Here is an 18848-nt window from a genome sequence, read left to right as displayed (position 1 = left end):
GGAGAGTTGGCTGGGGGTACAGCTCAGTAGCACAGCATGTACTTAGCATGTGTAGAGGCTCTGAGTTCCATCCCCAGCAACACCCCCACCACCCCTAAAAAAAGAACTCCCATGGCTTAGACATGGAAATCATAAATCTTATGATTTCTTTTTCCTGTTTAAAAATAGAGATAAACAGATAAGTAGACAAGTAGGAGATAGATACGCAGATAGAGGTAAATGGTTCCACTAGTTAGCAACACTTGTGCATGCGTGTGTGTGTGTGTGTGTGTGTGTGTGTGTGTGTGTGTTGGGCGGGGGCGAGGGTGGGTGAGCCAGAGAGAGACTTACACCAAATATTTGAGTAAAATAGAGGATGGGCACAGAACTTTTTGGAAACGAATCTGGAATGTTTTCTAGACTTTCAAGAAACTCAGCGACCCTTCCTCACCACACAGCTTTTGTGTTTATGAGGTATTCCTTGGGCCCCAAACCTCTCTTCTGTTCCCAAAGTGCCCTCTGCGACTAACGTGCTGAAGTCACTCGCCCGTAGGACTCAGGCCGATAATGGAGCCTCCTAGGGGCTGGGTGGAGCCATCGGCATCTGATGCCATCCTCTGCGTGGTGAGGGCTGTTGATCCAGGGGCTGGTTTACGGTCTAAAGGGGCCAGTGGCCACCCAGCTGATTAAGATCTTCCAATTTTCAGAAAAACCAAATCTTCATGTTTTGAAGTTTTTCAATATTTCAATGTTGACTCAAACGCTTAAGAAGCAGTACAAGGAAACAAAACCTGTTGGGGACAGTCCTCACCAGGGCAGTGCTAAGCTCTGCTCCCCACTCCCTGCCTCTACTGGGTACAGTAGAGCACCTGCACCCGCAGTACAGCACAACCTGAAGCCACAGTCACAAACAGGCAAACAATACCTAGTTGCCGGAACTCAGTGGTAGGGTGGCCAAGGGCACGACCTTGGATTAGATCCCTAGCACCAAACACAAACACAAAAAATATCTACTGTTTTATTATGCAGAGAAATTTCTATTATTCTTTTTGTAAAGTTCTATCTTCTAAGCTCTGCCTTCCATTTATTTCTTTCAAAGTCAACAGGCACTTTTCCTAAACAAATGGGACAAGTAACTCCCAAAGGGAACTTGGTCTTGCTTCCAGTCCAGCTTGTCCAGTGGTAGCCAGCTTTGAAAAATGAAATTTTTTCCTTCTCTTACCTGGAGATTAAAAACTACATCTTGACCTTTTATTGCTATATGTATTGGCAAAGGACAAAATTACAATTTAGTTTAAAGATCTTAATCAGGTTTATTTTTTATTCTAAAAACAGGTAGCACTTCATTTCACAAAATAGGATGAGTAAAAAATAAATAAAATAAGAGTGGGTAATACTTAGTGGTACAGTGTGAGCTTTGCATACATGAGGCCCTGGGTTCAATCCCATCATCTCCAAGCTAAAACAAACCAAAAAAAAAAAAAAAAGTGAAAATAAAATACAAAGATGGACACCCCAGTGACTGTTATTCTCTGTATCACTTGTATCATTAAATGAAGAGAAATGAATATGTTCTAAATAAGTTTGAAAGCTCCAGGGAACACTGACCAGAGTCAGTGGGAACTCCATTTCCCATCTGGAGAAAATGAAATTACAAAAGTACCAGAAGAAAGAGAGAGGCGATTAGAACTTTAGTTTCTGGAGTCTTAATTCAGTATCATTCAACAGATTTTACTGACACTTTCAAACCAATAGTCAGCGACTCACGTTTTATTGTTGTATGGTTTATTCTGACAGATCTCTGGAGACAGGTAGTAAGGTGTTCCGACACAAGTTCGAGCAAGTTCCATAGAACTAGTAATATTAAATAAAAGTAGTGTGGTTTGTTATTGGAGTAAGAAAGGCTTAAGACACGGACATGCAAGAAAAGGTGTAAAAATGTATTACAAAATTTGATATATGCACATATTAGAAGAAAGCAATATTATTCTTTAAACTTTTCAAAAAAAAAAAAAAGAAGAAAGCAAAACACGGTACATTGGTAATAGAGTAATAAAATTAGTCGATTTTTAAACTTATAATTCACCCCCTTCCAAAGTTTACGTGTTTATGTGTATATTTGTATGTGTATCTTTTTAAACCATATCCTGGGGCTGGGGATGTGGCTCAGTGGTAGAGTACTTGCCTAGCATGCACAAGACCCTAGGTTTCATCCCTAGAACACACACACAAAAAAGTTTAGGTACATGGTTATGCACATTTTACTTAATTTAATAATTTCCCAATTATTTTTAAACTCTTATTTAAATTTTTCAAATTTCAAAAAATTTGACATCTTTAAACCTCTTGATACATATTGCCACCAAATGGTCTTCCAAAAACAGTTGCACCAGTGCATTTCTCTAGCTAGTGTAAACCTGCCTGTTTCACCAAGTTCTTGCTAGTCTGAGGCCTGTGACTGTCATGTCTAACATTTGATCTACTTGAACACACAGCACATTACCACCATTACTCTACCATGCCACGATTAATCTTCAGACTTTTTATTACTGACATCTGAATGATTTAATGCATTTATATAAAGTTACCTAAAATTAGATAGACAACCATGCTCTTAATAGTTTCTTAATTCATGACACATTAAAATATATACTTGGGTAGAAAGAAAAGTGATTTTTTAAAGTACTTACTTGTTTAGGACTCTTGCTATACCAAAGTCCCCAAGTTTTGCAACCATTCCATTCTTGCTAAGAAAAATGTTCTAAAAATGGGAAAATGTTATGCTATTTGAGATATTTCAAGAAATGAAAAGATTCATACTGAGTCTTCTCTCTGAGCTGTTACCTGAGATTTTATGTCCCTGTGTAATATCTTCCTGTCGTGAATATGTTTTAGTCCTAGAGAAATCTGTACAAACCAACCCAGGATCTGTAGAGACAAACACAAAACACAACTATTGGATAGCCTGGTAGGCATTGAAATATCTTCATGATAACATGTAAAGAAAAGGAAATGGGGGAAGGGAAAAAATGGCAGAATGAATCAAACAACATTACCCTATGTAAATTTATGATTACACAAATGGTATGCCTTTACGCCATGTACAAATAGAAAAACAACATGTATCCCATTTGTTTACAATAAAAAAAAAAAAAAAAAAAAAAAAAAAAAGAAAAGGAAATAACACTGTGTATGTGTGCATGTGTGTGTGTGTGTTTGTGTGTGTACAGGAAATGAGCTAACAAAATATCTTATCATATTATTTTCATTTTATAGCTAAAATAGAGGCCCAGAAAGGGAATCCAAACATCATTGGTATCACAGGAATTCCACATACAGAAAAACACAAATGAGCAGGGGAGAGAGACCCTGGGTTCCTGGGTTCAATCCCCAGGACTGAAACACACACACACACACACACACACACACACACACACATAACAACAGCAATTATATTTTTTAGTCATTATTTTATCTTAGTTGGCCATAAGCCTCTTTATAAAAATGTGTTCTATTCCTATAGAGATTCATTTAAACTATTTTAAATTTCCAGTGGTTCCTTGCCAAATTACATAGAAAGGGGAAAAAAAATCGAAGAAAAATAGGTAAATTCCAAACATTAAGATTCAGTTGTCATTTTAGTTCTTTCCCAACAAAAAGAGATGCAATTCAAAATTTTGTCATGAAAGCATTTTTGTAAAATGTGGCCAAATAACACCTAGATAAGAAGAAAGGAGGATTTCCATAAAGATAGAATTTAATATATAATGTAAATGAGCATAGGAAGAATGCTTGATTAAATTTACAGAGGTTGAAAACATCGATTCAAAATATTCAACATTCAAAATAAGTCATACATTCAAAATATTCAACTTCAGGAGAAAATTACATGGGCAGCATGCTCTTAAAACACTAAAAGAGAATAAAGAAATGAACAGCCAAAAGAAAAATGGTGGGCCAGTCCTGTGTACTGCTGGAGACAATGGCCTTACCCATCAGCCACACAAGCCCTAATTTAGATTCCCCTCCACACACACATACCTGTGTCCTTTATGAGTACACTCCCAAGAGGGTTCCAAAGGAGGCTTGCAGCATAGAAGAAAAATGTATTTGTGCAAAGAGAAAATGGGAACTGAGGCCATTATTCTTTATCTTTTCTCTCCCCCTAACCAATAAACTAGGGCTGGGGGCTTAGCTCAGTGGTAGGGCACTTGCCTAGTATGCACGAGTTTGATTCCTAGCAGCACCACAAAAGAAAAATATATATATCAATAAAAAACTAATGAAACTAAACAGGCATTGTTAGGGAGATCCCCTGCCTTCCCAAGCAACGTGGGAAGTTATTTTAAAAGAGTACCATGTGGTAAAAGAAAAGAGAATGAAGCTATGAATATGTACATTTAAAATGGCTAAAGAACATCAAGGTTCATATATTTTTTTAGCCACGGATCCTTATCTCAGAGGCATCCTATGTGAGATTACCCAAAGAGATTATCTTTTCTAAAGTCTGAAAAAGAGATTCAGTTTCAGTTCAAAAACAAACATGTTCTGGGACTAAATCTACCAAGAATATGCATCCACTGAATTTCTCTGGCAGAAGTCATGCTTCATATAAACAAGGTCTGCTTCTTATGACATTATACACTTAATAGCCCCTCACACACATATAATTTAAAAAGCAAATTAGAAGCGTTCTTTACCTGATTTTCAGTAAATAGCACTCCCCGTTGCCTGTGAATCCTTTTCATAAGATCCCCTCCATCACAATATTCCATTATGATAAACAGTCTGCTGTTTTCTGTAAGAAAGGGCATCATTTGGTGCTAGAAGGGTTTTGGATATTCACCAGTAATTTGCCTTTCAAATTCTAGAAGGTAGAGAAATATAACAGAAAGATGCAGAATATAATGGTTCAAAACTCTGGTTGTGAGATCAAGATGGTCTGAATTCTTTTTGTTTGTTCATTTGTTTGGTACTGGGGATTGAATGCAGAGACACTCTACCAATGAGCTACATCCCCAGCCCTTTTTATTTTATTTCGAGACAGGGTTTTGCTAAGACGAGCCTTGAACTTGTGATCTTCCTATCTCAGCCTCCACAGTTGATGCAGCCAGACTGCATTCTAATCCCACTTCACCACTTACATTTCTTAGCTCTGTGACTCTGGGTAAATTAATTTCTCTGTGCCTCATTAACTCATCTGTAAAGCAGATATAATAGAATAGAAACTTCCTTTTAAGATTGTTGGAAGGATTAAATAAGTTAATCAATACCAGATGCTTAGAACAATACACTCAATGAACTATAATCCTACAAGAGATTAGAAATCTGCTGTAAAAATAGCAGCTGTGAGTTTTTCCCAACACCCCAGGAAGAATTAATAGCCCCTTCTTGAATTTGGACATAAACTTGTATTTACATAGCATTTATTCAATCATGCTGTTGACACAATAGAAACTCTTCTGACTGACCTCTGCCTAACCTACTCACTAGACCACTGAATGCTTACCATTGCTGTCATGACCACCCAAGGTCACTACCAGTGACTCCTAGGCTGTCGAGGACATCCAAGTACCTGTGCTCCTACCAATTAAACTGACTCTTACCAACACAGACAAAATATGAAAAAGAAAGGTGTGATTATTTCTACAAAAACATCTTTGAGTGATTTTGGAGGAATTAGTGAGTTGCTAAAAAAAATTAAGATGTTGACCTCAGTGTTGATTGAGTAAGTAAAATATAACTGGAAAAGCTGTAAAAGGATTGTGGACCCAGATTATTCATAAATTCTTTCTCATTCCATGTGAAAGAAAGGGAAACTGAAAATTCCAGATGAGGGATATAGCTTATGTAAGGAAGAAGAAAAACAAGGCCTTTGCCTTATATCACAAGTTTAATAAATTATTGTAAAATATTTTTAAGTATATTTGTTGGTCTACATGTTTGTATCCCCTGCCAAATTTATATGTTGAAATCCTAACCCCAGGGTAATAGTATTAAGAGGTAAGGCACTCCAGAGTGGTCAGGCCAATGAGCTACATCCCCAGCCCTTTTTATTTTATTTTGAGACAGGGTTTTTCTAGGTTAGTGAGGCTGACCTTGGACTTGTGATCCTCCTGTCTCAGCCTCCCCAGTTGCTGGAATTAGAGATGCCCTTATAAAAGAGACCCAAGGGAGACCTCGCCCCTTCCACCATGTCGAGGACACAGAAAGAAGGCACCATCTATGAACAGAAAGTGAACTGTCGCCAGACACTGATCCTGCCAGTACCCTGATCTTAGATTTGATCTTGGCCTACACAACTGTGAGCAACTGTGTCTGTTTAAAAGTTACCCAGTATTTTGTAAGCGTGGTCAGAACAGACTAAGACATATCATTTCCTACTTTAATTTTTTCATTAGCCAGTCAACCAGCTGGGATCTTGTTGGGGGTCTTAAGACTTTTACTAACTTGTTTCTCTTATGAGTTTGTGGGCTCTCTGAAGACAAAGCCCACATTTTATTCTTTTGTATTCCTTGTATCTAGTACAATAATTGGCACATGAAAGAGACTTCCGACCTACAGAAATTAAGAGCTATATCAGGGAATTCAAAGAGAGAAGGACATAGAGACAAATAATAAATGGGTATTGTTTTAAGCCATGAAATGTATGGTCCTTTGTTATGTAGGAATAGTAAACAAATACAACAGTGAGGAATTTTTGTGTGTTTTGATAGATCTCTAAGACCTAGAACTTGCCTAGCCCATAAGAGACAGTTAATGGGTTATCCCACTCCTCAGTATATATCCAAAGGACTTAAAATCATACTGCAGTGATGTAGTGAAATCAAAGTTTATAGCAACTCAATTCACAATAGCTAAAATATGGAACCAATCTAGGTGCCCTTCAACACCTGAAAGAATAAGGAAAATGTGGTATATAGACACAAAGGAATATTAGTCAACCATTAAGAAGAATGAAATTATGGCAAATGCTGGTAAATGGATGGAACTGGAGACTATCATGTTAAGTGAAATAAGCCAGTCCCCAAAAACCAAAGGTTGAATGTTCTCTGTTATGTGGATTCTAATACACAATAAGGCAGGGTGGGAGGGAAGAATAAAAGTACTTTGGATTAGACCAAGAGGAATGTAGGGAAGAGTGGAAGAATGGGAAAGACAGCAGAATGAATCAGACATGACTTTCCCATGTTCATACATGATAACACATCCAGTGTGACTCCACATCATGTATGACCAACCACAAGAATGGGAAGTTATACTCCATGTATGCATCATATGTCAAAATACACTCTACTGTCATGTGTACCTAAAAAGAACAAATAAAAAATTTAAAAAGAGAGATAGTTAATGAATATATATTGGTAGAATTTAAATGGAGTTAATTTAGCCTTAGGGCAATATCAGTACACATTTTTCTTAGGTTGCTTCAAACTCATATTTTCCATAGACGAACATTAAAGCCATGGATGCTATGTTCAGAGATAAGCTGTTTTAGGATAGACAAAGCCTGCTTTCATACACTCTCTCACTCAGGTGCAAGAAGGACCTCTGCAGCTTTTGGAAAAGCTTGATGTGTCTAGTACCAACAATCTGTCAGGTAAACTCATAGGCATTACAACAGCTCCAGTTTTCCCCAGCACAGGGATGCTCTACTTAAAAGTCATAAGGAAATTTAAACTTACAGTGAAACAAACTCAGCAGAGATTGTAGTGTAAGAATGACCTTGGTTTGTAATAGTATTGTAAACTGTCCTTGAAAGTACATTTTGTGCTAGGCACAGTGGCACACACCTGTAATCCCAGAGCTTGGGAGGCTGAGGCAGGAGGATCTCCAGTTCAAAGCCAAACTCGGCAAAAGTGAGATGATAAGCAACTCAGTGAGACCCTGTCTCTAATAAAATATGAAATAGGGCTGGGGATGTGGCTCAATGTTGAGTACCCCTGAGTTCAATCCCCGGTACTCCTCGCTGCTCACCCCCCCACAAAAAAAGTACATTTTGCATGGAGTAAAGATACACTATGGTCTATTGAAATGATCCAGTTCATTTGCTCATTCAGCAAATAAGTACTAAGCAACTACTATATGCCACATGCTGAGGAACAAAGGGGTGAGCAAAGATGACAGAAGCCCCCACATTCATTAAGTTTTCTGTCTGCATTATGTGTGTGTGTGGTGCTGGGGATCAAACCCAGGGCTTCACATAGGCTAAGCAAGTGCTCTACACTGAGCTACATCCCCAGCCCCCGAGTTTACTGTGGAAGGAAAACATATGCTAAATAAATCTGTAATTATGTGTACGTAAATATGGATACATAAGTAAAAATGTGCTGTGGAAGATCGTCAAAGGGGTTATAGTTTGACTTATGAGTTCAGGGAAGGCCTAAGGATGAGCAGGAGGGGCTACATAGGGAGTCACAATTATAGCCTCAAAAATTAGGAAAAGGAAGACTGTCTTACAGTGTTGTTAGGGATCAATGGACAGAATGTAGGAGACTTTATTCATTGACTGCCCTTAATAGTTGTTCAGGGCTAGGGTGTTGCTCAGTGGCAGAACGTTTGCCTATCATGTGCAAGGCCCTAGGTTCAACCTCAGCACTGTTAAAGCAAACGAATCAAAAAAAGGTGTTCAAGACAACTCAGTGCCTGCCCCTGTGTACTGCTCCACTCCTAGGAAGTCTTCAGAAGAGTCCCAGGAACTCCTTTATATACCCAGTAGTTATAGGGCCCAATGCACAGAAGTACTTTGAATCCAGGGGATTTAATCAGGAAGGAGCACAGTACTCTGCCCAAAATTAAAAACTCAAGAAACAGCAGGTGTATTTATTTATTTAGTGATTTTTTTTTCTTTTTTTTACCCCCTGGAGTATGCTTGACAATATCTAGGTTAACCCTTTTGTTCCTTTAACTACTTACACACGAATTAAAACAGCCCAGTTCCGGAGACTGGGCTGAGGACTACCCCTACCCTTGGTGAACTGTGACATATGTGGCCCTGCTACAGCCTTATAAGCCCCCGGCATACCCTGTATGGGTATATTGTCTGCCTCTTCCCATTTTGATGTAAACTTCATGAGGACAGGGATTTTGTGTCTTGTACACTGCTATATTCCTGGTATCTGCAATGATGTCTGAGTAAGCTTCAGTAAATATATAGTAACTGAAAAAATGGTCTCTGACCAGGGCTCTCTCATTTTTCTTCTTAACCTGTGGAAGAGTGATCCATGGAGGGGAAATAGATAAATTCAAATTCAAGCTGTGCAGGGGAGGGAATTCCTTCCTCAAAGTGCTTCACCTCTGATTGGCAGTTTTGCTTGGCTATCTCCTGGGTGTTTGCTGACTCTGTGAAAGGATTATGCAGCCCCACCTGTTGCCATGGGAACTCAGGGCCTCCTGCAAGCAGAGTATACCCCCTTGCACACACATCCTAGTGGGCAGGATGGTGTGGTGGGCCCCGTCTCCCTCTTTCCTCTTGCTTACCAAAGACTATGCTCCATGTCTGGATTGTCCCTTCAGCCTGGACCCAAAATTCAGACCACAGCCAGCATGCAAGTGAGAAATAGGTGTTTATAGTATGAGCCACTGAAGCTTGGGAGTTGTCACTGCTGCAAACCAAATATGCCAATCACTAACTACTTGGAGCAGTGAGATGAAGGAGAGAGGGAAAGACAAGAAAACAGAGGAAAGCTGTCTACAGATACCCACTGAGGCGAAATGAGACAACATCTCAAATAGCAATTTAAGTAAATGCAGAAATGAGTCCATTTACAAAAATTAATGTATACATAAGTCTCAGGAACATCTTTTATAAGTCAACATGCCTATACTTAAGAATATTAGAAAAATCTAACCTTGAAATGAACTGAAGAAGGTTACAATGTTGGGATGTTTCATCTTGGCCAAAAGAATCACTTCTTTCTTTGAAGCTTCCTTGTCTTGGATGGACATCTAAATTGTATTAAGAGACAAGTTGTCAGGTAAAGGTAACTTGCTTTCAGGAACATGCTTCCTGTTCACTCCAGCCTAAAATTCCCTTAGATGGGCTGGGAATGTAGCTCAGTGGTACAGAGCATGCTAAGCATGCATGAGTCCCTGGGTTAAAACCCCAGTACCAAAATTAATGAATTACATTAAATTCCTAAGATGTCATTGGTTTTTAATGTAACTTCTAAAACTGATCTCTTAGGTAGAAGAGATGACATCTCTAGAAATTACGAGAGTGTTCAATATCTAATCAACATTTGTCAATGACAACCATAATCAAGAAAATAAATAGTGCTAGTGCAATTTTGCTGTATTAAAAGTGAACCACACCTTTAGTCCCAGGTACTGGGGAGGCTGGGGCAGGAGAATCACTTGGTCCAGAAGTTTAAAATCAGTCTGAACAATATGATGAGATCTTGTTTCAAAAGTAAGTAAGTAAAAGTTGTCTCCTCCCTATTTCTATTTTTAAAAAACACAAACACCCTAGTTAAAATAAAATAAAATAAAGCAGCCAGGCATGATGGCACATGCCTGTGGAGCACCCCTGGTTCAATCCCCAGTATCACACACACACACACACACACACACATACACACACACACACAATAAATAATAACGAAAGAAAAAAGAAAAGAAAAACTGCAAAGCAATTCACAAAAAAATAAATTAAATAAAGGAAATAAATGTGATCAATAAACAGGAAAAAATACATCGCTCAGCAATCAAAGGAATAAAAGCTAAAACAAAATTGGCAAAGATGAAAAGAATGTTAACAACCACTATTGGTCAAAGAACAGCAAAATAGACACTCATATTTCTGGTAAGTCTATAAATTGGTAAAATCTTTCTGCAAAGGTAATTTTATAATATATAATATGAAATTTAAAAATATTCCTATTTTTGAATAATTCTCCTAGAAAATTATTCAAAGGAAAGAATAAAAAATGTGCCTGAGAGTTATACAAAAGCCTTTAATATAGTGTTTTATTGCTAATGTTTAAATTACTCTATTAATATACACTGTGAATTTATTTATTTGTTTGTTTGTTTGTAGTGCCAGGGATCAAACCTAGGACCTTGTGTACTACACCCTTGCTTTACTTCTGAGCAACACCTCTAGCCCTAAAGTCCATTTATGCATTAAAAATAGTCTGAAGAGAAAAACAAAATTAAGAACCCCTACTGAGCTACAACACTAGCCTTTCTTATTTTCATTTTGATACAGGGTCTTGCTAAGCTGACAAGGCTGACCTTGAATTTGTGATCCTCAGCATCCCAAGAAGCTGGGATTGCAGGTATGTACCATCAAATTCAGTTTGGAGAGAAATTTTTAAAAATGCTTATAGTAATTAAGAGAGATGTCATAAATTATGTTTGTTTTGTTCTAAAAGGTTTTATTTTCCTCTTTGCTTATTTTCAAAATTTCTACAATAAATGTTTTTACCCTTATAATTAAGAAATGATACAGCATGTACAAGGACCTGTGTTCAATCCCAGAAATGCCAAATAAAAGAGAGAAAGGGTGACAGAGTAGAGCAAGAAAAGATACAGCACTTTTTTTTTTTGAAGCAATACAAAAAAAGAACATGCTTAATAATGGTAGGCTGATGAGAGAAAATATTAGTTTTTTTGGTACCTGTAACAAAATAAGCAATTTAAATTCTGACCTAGAGTTATTGAGGGGTGAGGCACTGGAGAGATGAGAAGAAATGTAAATTTCTCTAGTCAAGAAATAATGAAAAGCTATATTAGAGCAGAAAGGAAGAAAGAAACAATAAATTTTTTTGTAATCAATGTTAATACTGTGACACAGATGTAACGGGCAAATCCGATAGCATAAAGAGATATGGGAAAGTGAGAATAATAAGTTCTAAAATCTACTTATTTATGGAACATAAGTGATGAAAAAATTAGCATTTCACTAGAAAAACAATTTTTGATTATATTAAAATTGGGATAGATGCTATGAAATGAATTGATAAATATTTTTATTAAAAAATTGTTCTGTTTTTCTTTCTTCTGGTGCTGGAAATTCAAACCTCAGGCCTTGTGAATGCTAGGTCAGCACTCTACTGAGCTACATCCCCAGCTCTAGACGTTTTATATTTTTGTGCAGCCATTTTTTCTTTTTTCTTTTATGACTTTATAAGTTCCAGTGAAGGTTGCGAGGACCTGGCTTTAGTCTTATCAAAATTGTACTATATGGCACTGGGGTTGTGGCTCAGTGGTAGAGCCTTGCCTAACGTGTGAGGCACTGGGTTTAATTCTCAGCGCTGCATATAAAAAAATAAATTAAATAAAGGTACATTGACAATAAAAATGTATATAAAAAACTGCATTATATGAAAACTGGAGCCATGAGAAAGCTGCTGAAAGACCCAGGGCATTGACAAATGACCCAAGGCCATATGACAAAAAAATAAATAAATAAAAAGCAAATTCAAGGAAGAGAAAGAGTCCAGAGTATTTAGCAGATAATTAGGATTTGGAGAGAGAAAAAACTCCCAGATGACCCCAAGGTTTGGACCCCAGAAAGCATAAAGTCATCAACACAGTACATCACACAGGAGGTGAAATGGGTCTACTTGGTTTTTAACTACAATTATGGTAGCTAGCTCCAAAATGATCTTGATGAGCCTTTTCCTAAATTCTGTCTTTTTATTTATTTATTTATTTTTGTACCAGAGATTGAAACTAGTAACACTTAACCACTGAGTCACATCCCCTGCCTGTTTTTTATTTTTAATTTTGAGTTAAGATCTCACTAAGTTGCTGAGTCTGGCTTTGAACTTGTGAGCCTCCTGCCTCAGCCTCCTGGGCCACTGGGATTACATGACCACACCCAGCCCTTGACAGTAAACTCTTGATGCATAGAAACTGTGAGATAATTAATGTCTATTGTTTAAGGAACTCATTTCAGAGCATATGTTATGTAGCAATAGATTACTAACAGATATTACTTAAAGGTATCTAGCTGGAAGGTGTAATGTGGAATGAGGGAGCAGGAAGTGATGGGGCTGGAGAAAGTTTTAAGAGTGAACTGCTTAGTGGTAAACACTGAAGTGAAATGAAGTGATTACCAGGTGACTATGAGCAGAAAGAGAAGGTCAGCAAAGGGCAGATGACTGGGGACACAGAGAGTGAGGAGAGAGAGAGCCTCAGGAAGAACAGTCAGATAAAAAAGTGAGAGAACAGAACAATGTCATAGAAGAGGACGCAGGCTACTAGAATAAGAGGACATTATGACTATACCATGGATCCATCAAAGGGACCTATTGTAATGTACAAAGCTGCTCTCCCCGCCCTTTCCGGTGCAGCCATTTTCCCCGCCTCCCAACTACTGTCAGTCTGTGAACATCCTACATAGCTATTGGTTCATCAGTCAGCTTGCAAGTATCCTTCTCCGTTATTGGTCCCTGGCAGGATTCTTAAAGATAGCTTCACCGCCATCTTCCCTCTCTTGCTTTTCTCTCCCCCTGACTTGCTTTCTTTCTCCTGCGTGCTTTCCACTCTCTCTAGCTGTGCCCTTTCTCTTTCCTTTTCTTTTCCTCTCATTTTCTCTCTTACCCTGCAGGGAGACGCTCTGCTTAATAAACTCCTTTATATGCTTTCCCACCTCCTGCGTGGTTTTTGTGGGATTCCTTACACCTCTATTGGCAAATAAAGCATTATCCCTGAAGTTAATCATCTACACATGAGGTTTAATTTAGGTTTGGGTAGCTTTTAGGGGGTTTCTTTTATAACTTTAAGAATTGTGGTAAAATATATAAAAACAAAATTTATACTATTTTAATCATTTTAAGAGTACAATTATTCTTACAAGAATTTGAACTTCTTAAATTTACCTTTGCAAAATTGATCTCTTTTATGACACAGTGCTTGCCATCCGATTTCTCTGTAGCCAAGTATGCTTTTCCAAAGGCACCTTCCCCAATGACTTTAATCATGTCAAATTTATCCATGGTCTACAGTGCTCAGAGGTTTCTGGGAATAAGTAACGAAATTTTACTGCACACTTCTCATGACGACTAATAAAGTCAGAAAATTGATGACTAAAATGTAAAAGAACTCACTTTGTTAAAACTTCCCTTCCAATTTTGCAAAGACCTCAGAGTCACACGATTTCCCTGTGCCTGCAGGTAACAATTAAGGTGAGGCGGCTTGGTGGGCTCCAAGGTCAGACTTGGGTTGTAGATCAGCTTTGATAACACTCTGGCATTGTGACCTTGAACAAGTCACTTAACCTTGCAAAATCTCTCTTTTCCAACTTTGAACTGGAAGTAATACCTGTGTTGAAAGTTTGTTCTGAGAAGGAAAGATCTCATATACCTGGTGCCTGTCACCTCAGTAGAGGAAGAATGAAGCCCTTCTCGGTGAAGCGGTACTGCCCCAAAGAGGAAACTTGTAAATTGATACGGGTTTTCAGCTCTCCTCACGGAATCAGAGGCATTATAGTATTGAGGCAGTTACTAGTTTTGACAAGCGAAGGTCTGCCCTACACAATAAAGGATTGCCCCACGGCCGCTCAAACTTGGAGAGTCTCCCCATACATTTTTATGTTTGGAAGAATCTGTTCACAAATACCTGCGGCTGGACCCAAACTCTGTATTACCTCTAGACATAATATACCCCCCCACCACCATAGGTGTAGCTAACATTGTATAACTGCATTTCCTAGAAATGCAACTAATATGTAAATGAAATCACGATTGCATTTTGGAACTTTACCAAAAATTGTTCACCATTTTGGAAAATCACGCCCTCCATTGGCGGCGCTGCTCCTGGTATCAGAGACCCAGCAATCTGGAGCGGTCGCCACGTTCAGGTGACTACACTACTACTTCTGTGAGTGCAGTAGTGCTACGCACTTACAGAGGGAAATACATACTTTGTTTCCTTCTACTTCCCTTTTATGCAACAGTTAGAACTGTTTTTAAAAATCGGGTGAACAAGACAGGCTGTTTTCGAGCAATATCATGTCAGGGTAGCAAGTGGGGACCAAAGCATTGCCAGCGGAGAATGCGGACCTTAGAGGACTGGGTTCTGAGCCAGGCGGGTGCGCAATCCCGGTGATCCAGACCACCAGCCCTGGAACGGGGAGCGCGCGATTTTCCCATCCAAATGGCAAGAGTAAGTGAAACCCCTAGGCTTAAAGGGGGCTTCTCCTTTAGGACCACCCTTGGAGGTTGCAGGCGGGTGGGCTCCGGAGCTCTGGAGCTCCGCGTCTTGCGCGTTGCCATGGAGACCGACACCACCCTGGACTTCAGGCAGTTCCTCGCCTGCCCTGCGCCCCAGGCCGGGATTCCATCCCTCTCCCCAGCCGTTCCTGTAGCCCCCGGGCAGCTCCAGCTAAGGACTAACTGAGGCCCGCCCGCAGGATACCTGCTCCGCCGGCTCTGCTGGACCAGCAAAGCGTCCGGGTGGATCCGGGTTCCCCAGGCAGCTGAGATTGCCCGGCGGCCGGGGCGGAGCCGGCCGCGTAAAACAGGCGGGGCGCTGGGCGGGAGCGACCGGTCGCCTGTCGGTGCCGAGGGTAGAGACCTGGGAGAGACACCGCAGATCCCTGGCTCCGGGGCCTTAGGTCACCACCGCTAGCACAACAAGAATACTGCTCCCCGCTCTTGTTTAGGGAGCACCTGGCTCCTGTTCTTTTTTTTTAAACATAAATTTAATTGGCAAGAAAAATGTATTTGGGGGAAGTAAACAAAATGTTATTTTATATCATTCTTTACAACTAACAGAGACTGATTCCGACAATTTGATCATCAACAACAGAATTTTTCCCAAAGATGCATTTTTTATATATCCAGAAGAAAAAGGATTTTCCATAGTGCTCCATAGGAACTGGTGATCTTATGTGTGTTATTTTCAAAATATTTTCTTGGTATGCCCCTAAATTAGACTTGTTTGGGGGGGGGGGGGTTGTTGTCAAATTATTCCATGGTTGGCACATTTTGAAAATAATACTTGAATGCTTTCCATTCCTATCTCCCCCAAATCATCTTCCTTGGAGTCTATATAATTTAATATATTATATGCTTAGGGAAGCAAGGAAAAACTGCCTCCAACAGAAGATGCCAGGATTATAAACAATGACCACGAAAACCAGAGACACCATCACTGCAGAGGCCAGAGAACCTGTCTTAGCAACGTGGGTCCCAGTGCTCATCCACAGACATTTTCTCTATTCGTTGAATCACACTCCAAAGAGGTAGCCTCCCAGTTTTACAAAATGAATGGAGCAGAGACGGGAAGCGTGTTCTTTGCTTTTGCTGTGGTGGTGATGCAGGGGATGGAACCAGACGCACTGCGCAGGTTGAGCTGGTGCTCTACCACTGAGCTACACTCACGGCAGGAAATGTGTTTGTTGTACAAGGTTGTAAATACTGTCATGAGTGTTTGTGAGACTGAGGCCCAGTCCTACTCTCTACCATGTTAGGGTCCCATTCCAACTAATCCGACTAATCCCTGGAGAGTCAAAGTGAACACACAGTAATGCAAATCACACAAGGATGTTTTATTAAAGCAAGCGGGACGAGTGGCGAGAAAGCGCTCTATTTAAGAGCTTTTTCAGCATTCATACACAAGGACCTGTATATTATTGGTTAAAATTCAGATAGCTAAATATTTGTCCTCTTTTGGTTTGGTCCCTCCACTTTATTTGAATCTTATTGGGTCCCGCCAAAACTGAAGGTCCTGGAGGGAGCAGGGAGGAGGGAGGGAGTGAATTATGAGGGAGAGGGATCAGGGCTAGGTTCCCCTGTCCTTGATAGATGGGGTCTCCGGACAGCTGCACATTCCTCAGATAGATATCTCTGAACAGCCTTGATAAACCTGGGGCCCAGCACATCCCATTTGACCTGTATTGGCCCTCGAAGGCGCCTCTGCGGCTGCTGGCATCCTCGGTGCTCGCACGCCCTTTTCCTGGGGGCCCAGTTCACGAAATAGCTTGTTTATACAAGAGGGCTGCACGGATGGCACCCCATTCTCAACACAACACGCGCCTTTCTTTGAGTCCACTTACAAACTGGCTGCTGCCAGTAGTCTGCAAACTCGCCCTCTCACCTTACCCCATTCCTGATCCACAGGCACATCCAGCTGCAGTCTAACATGGTTCATTGCCTGTTTAAGTAGTTGAAAGGACGTAACTTTCAGCAATGGTAAATACTGACATAAATAAAACACATCCATGTCCAATGAATCTAAATACCTTGACTGTTTGATACCCACCTTTGTACAGGGCCGGGGGGTAGAAGAGGGAAGCCCACAACAACACTCTTTAAGAATCAGAAAGTAACAGATATATGAAAAAATGTTCAATATCTCTAGTAATAAGAGAAATGCAAATCAAAACCACCCTAAGATTCCATCTCACCCCAATTAGAATGGCGATTATCAAGAATACAAGCAACAATAGGTGTTGTAGAGGATGTGGGGAAAAAGGTACACTCATACATTGCTGGTGGAGCTGCAAATTAGTGCAGCCACTCTGGAAAGCAGTGTGGAGATTCCTTAGAAAACTTGGAATGGAACCACCATTTGACCCAGCTATCCCACTCCTTGGCCTATACCCAAAGGACTTAAAATCAGCATACTACAGAGATACAGCAACATCAATGTTCACAGCTGATCAATTCACAATAGCCAGATTGTGGAACCAACCTAGATGCCCTTCAATTGATGAATGGATAAAGAAACTGTGGTATATATATACAATGGAATATTACTCAGTCATAAAAAATAATAAAATTATGGCATTTGCAAGCAAATGGATGAAATTGGAGAATATCATGCTAAGTGAGATAAGCCAATCTCAAAAAACCAAATGACGAATTATCTCACTGATAAGCGGATGATGACACATAATGCGGGTTGGGAGCGGGGCAAGAATGTAGGAAGGAAGGACTGTATAGAGGGAAAAGAGGGGTGGGAGGGGTGGGGGGAATAAAAAAAAATAACAGAATGAATCAAAAACTATTACCCTAGGTAAATGTATGATTACACAAATGGTATGCCTCTACTTCATGAACAGAGAAACAAGATGTATCCCATTTGTTTACAATAAAAATAAATTAAAAAAAAAAATCAGAAAGTATGCCTGTAACAAGGATCCCAAGTTTTAGGCCAGCCTCAGCAACTTAGTGAAACCCTGTCTCAAAATAAAATAAATAAATAAATAGAGCTGGGGATGTAGCTCAATGGTAAAGTACCCCTGGGTTCAGTTCCCATCAGTTTTCCCTTCTTTCTCCTTCCTTCCCCTTCTCCTTCCTATTACCCCTGGTTCTTGTGAACTCAGGGGTGTTTTTACCACTGAGCTACTTCCCAGTCCTTCTCATGGTTCCCTGCCCTTTTGGAGACAGGAAAAATTGCAGAGGGTGGGCCTCAAACTTGCCATGCTCCTATCTCAGCCTCCTGAGTCACTAGGAGGCATTTGCCACCACATTCGGCCCCTTCCTTTTTCTTAAAAGCTATTAAGTGCTGAAAAAAATCTCATCCAAATACAGATATAGGACTGGACGCTTTGTTAAAATTGTCCCTCAATTTTTGCCTAACTGTATGTGAAGAATCATTTAGTAATTACCATTAAAAGTGTTTTACAATCATCAGCTTATAATTCCATTAGTCTCCTGAAATTATATTGAAGCAAAAAATCCTGTAAACCATCAGATTTTCAAAAGAATTAATAATCCAAGACCAATTCAGCCTCTTAATAAGCATACATTCAAGTTCCCTTTAATTGATGGTTTGGAAATGTTTACACCCTGGGGCAATGCCAAGATTTGAGATGACTGAGAGCTACAGAATATAGTATGTATGGAAACTGGAGTATCTGTAAATACCTTTAAAACTATCCATGCCTGCTCCTAACTTCAAGGAGCTAACCA

At 39.7% G+C, this 18848-nt stretch overlaps 1 protein-coding gene across 5 annotated transcripts in view; it reads right to left on the bottom strand.

Annotated features, from left to right (window-relative positions):
* The window catches only part of Nek5 (NIMA related kinase 5), a 68224-nt gene extending 52806 nt beyond the window's left edge, over positions 1–15418 (bottom strand). For 2 of the 5 annotated variants that reach the window (XM_047554030.1, XM_047554033.1), the window contains exons 1-7: positions 15346–15418; positions 13809–13947; positions 9831–9927; positions 4680–4777; positions 2824–2907; positions 2670–2740; positions 1747–1833 (exon numbers count right to left, since the gene is read on the bottom strand). In XM_047554030.1, the coding sequence (XP_047409986.1) occupies positions 1747–1833; positions 2670–2740; positions 2824–2907; positions 4680–4777; positions 9831–9927; positions 13809–13925 (554 nt within the window). In that variant the 5' untranslated portion in view covers positions 13926–13947; positions 15346–15418. Of the gene's footprint in view, positions 1–1746; positions 1834–2669; positions 2741–2823; positions 2908–4679; positions 4778–9830; positions 9928–13808; positions 13948–14036; positions 14097–15345 lie in introns of those variants that run through there. The other 3 variants (XM_047554032.1, XM_047554034.1, XM_047554035.1) reach the window with 3 other exon arrangements.
* Positions 15419–18848: the final 3430 nt, after the last annotated feature.

This window comes from Sciurus carolinensis, chromosome 5 (genome assembly GCF_902686445.1).
Source record: "Sciurus carolinensis chromosome 5, mSciCar1.2, whole genome shotgun sequence".
Taxonomy (NCBI): Eukaryota; Metazoa; Chordata; class Mammalia; order Rodentia; family Sciuridae; genus Sciurus; species Sciurus carolinensis.
This window is presented reverse-complemented; position numbering and strand designations above follow the sequence as displayed.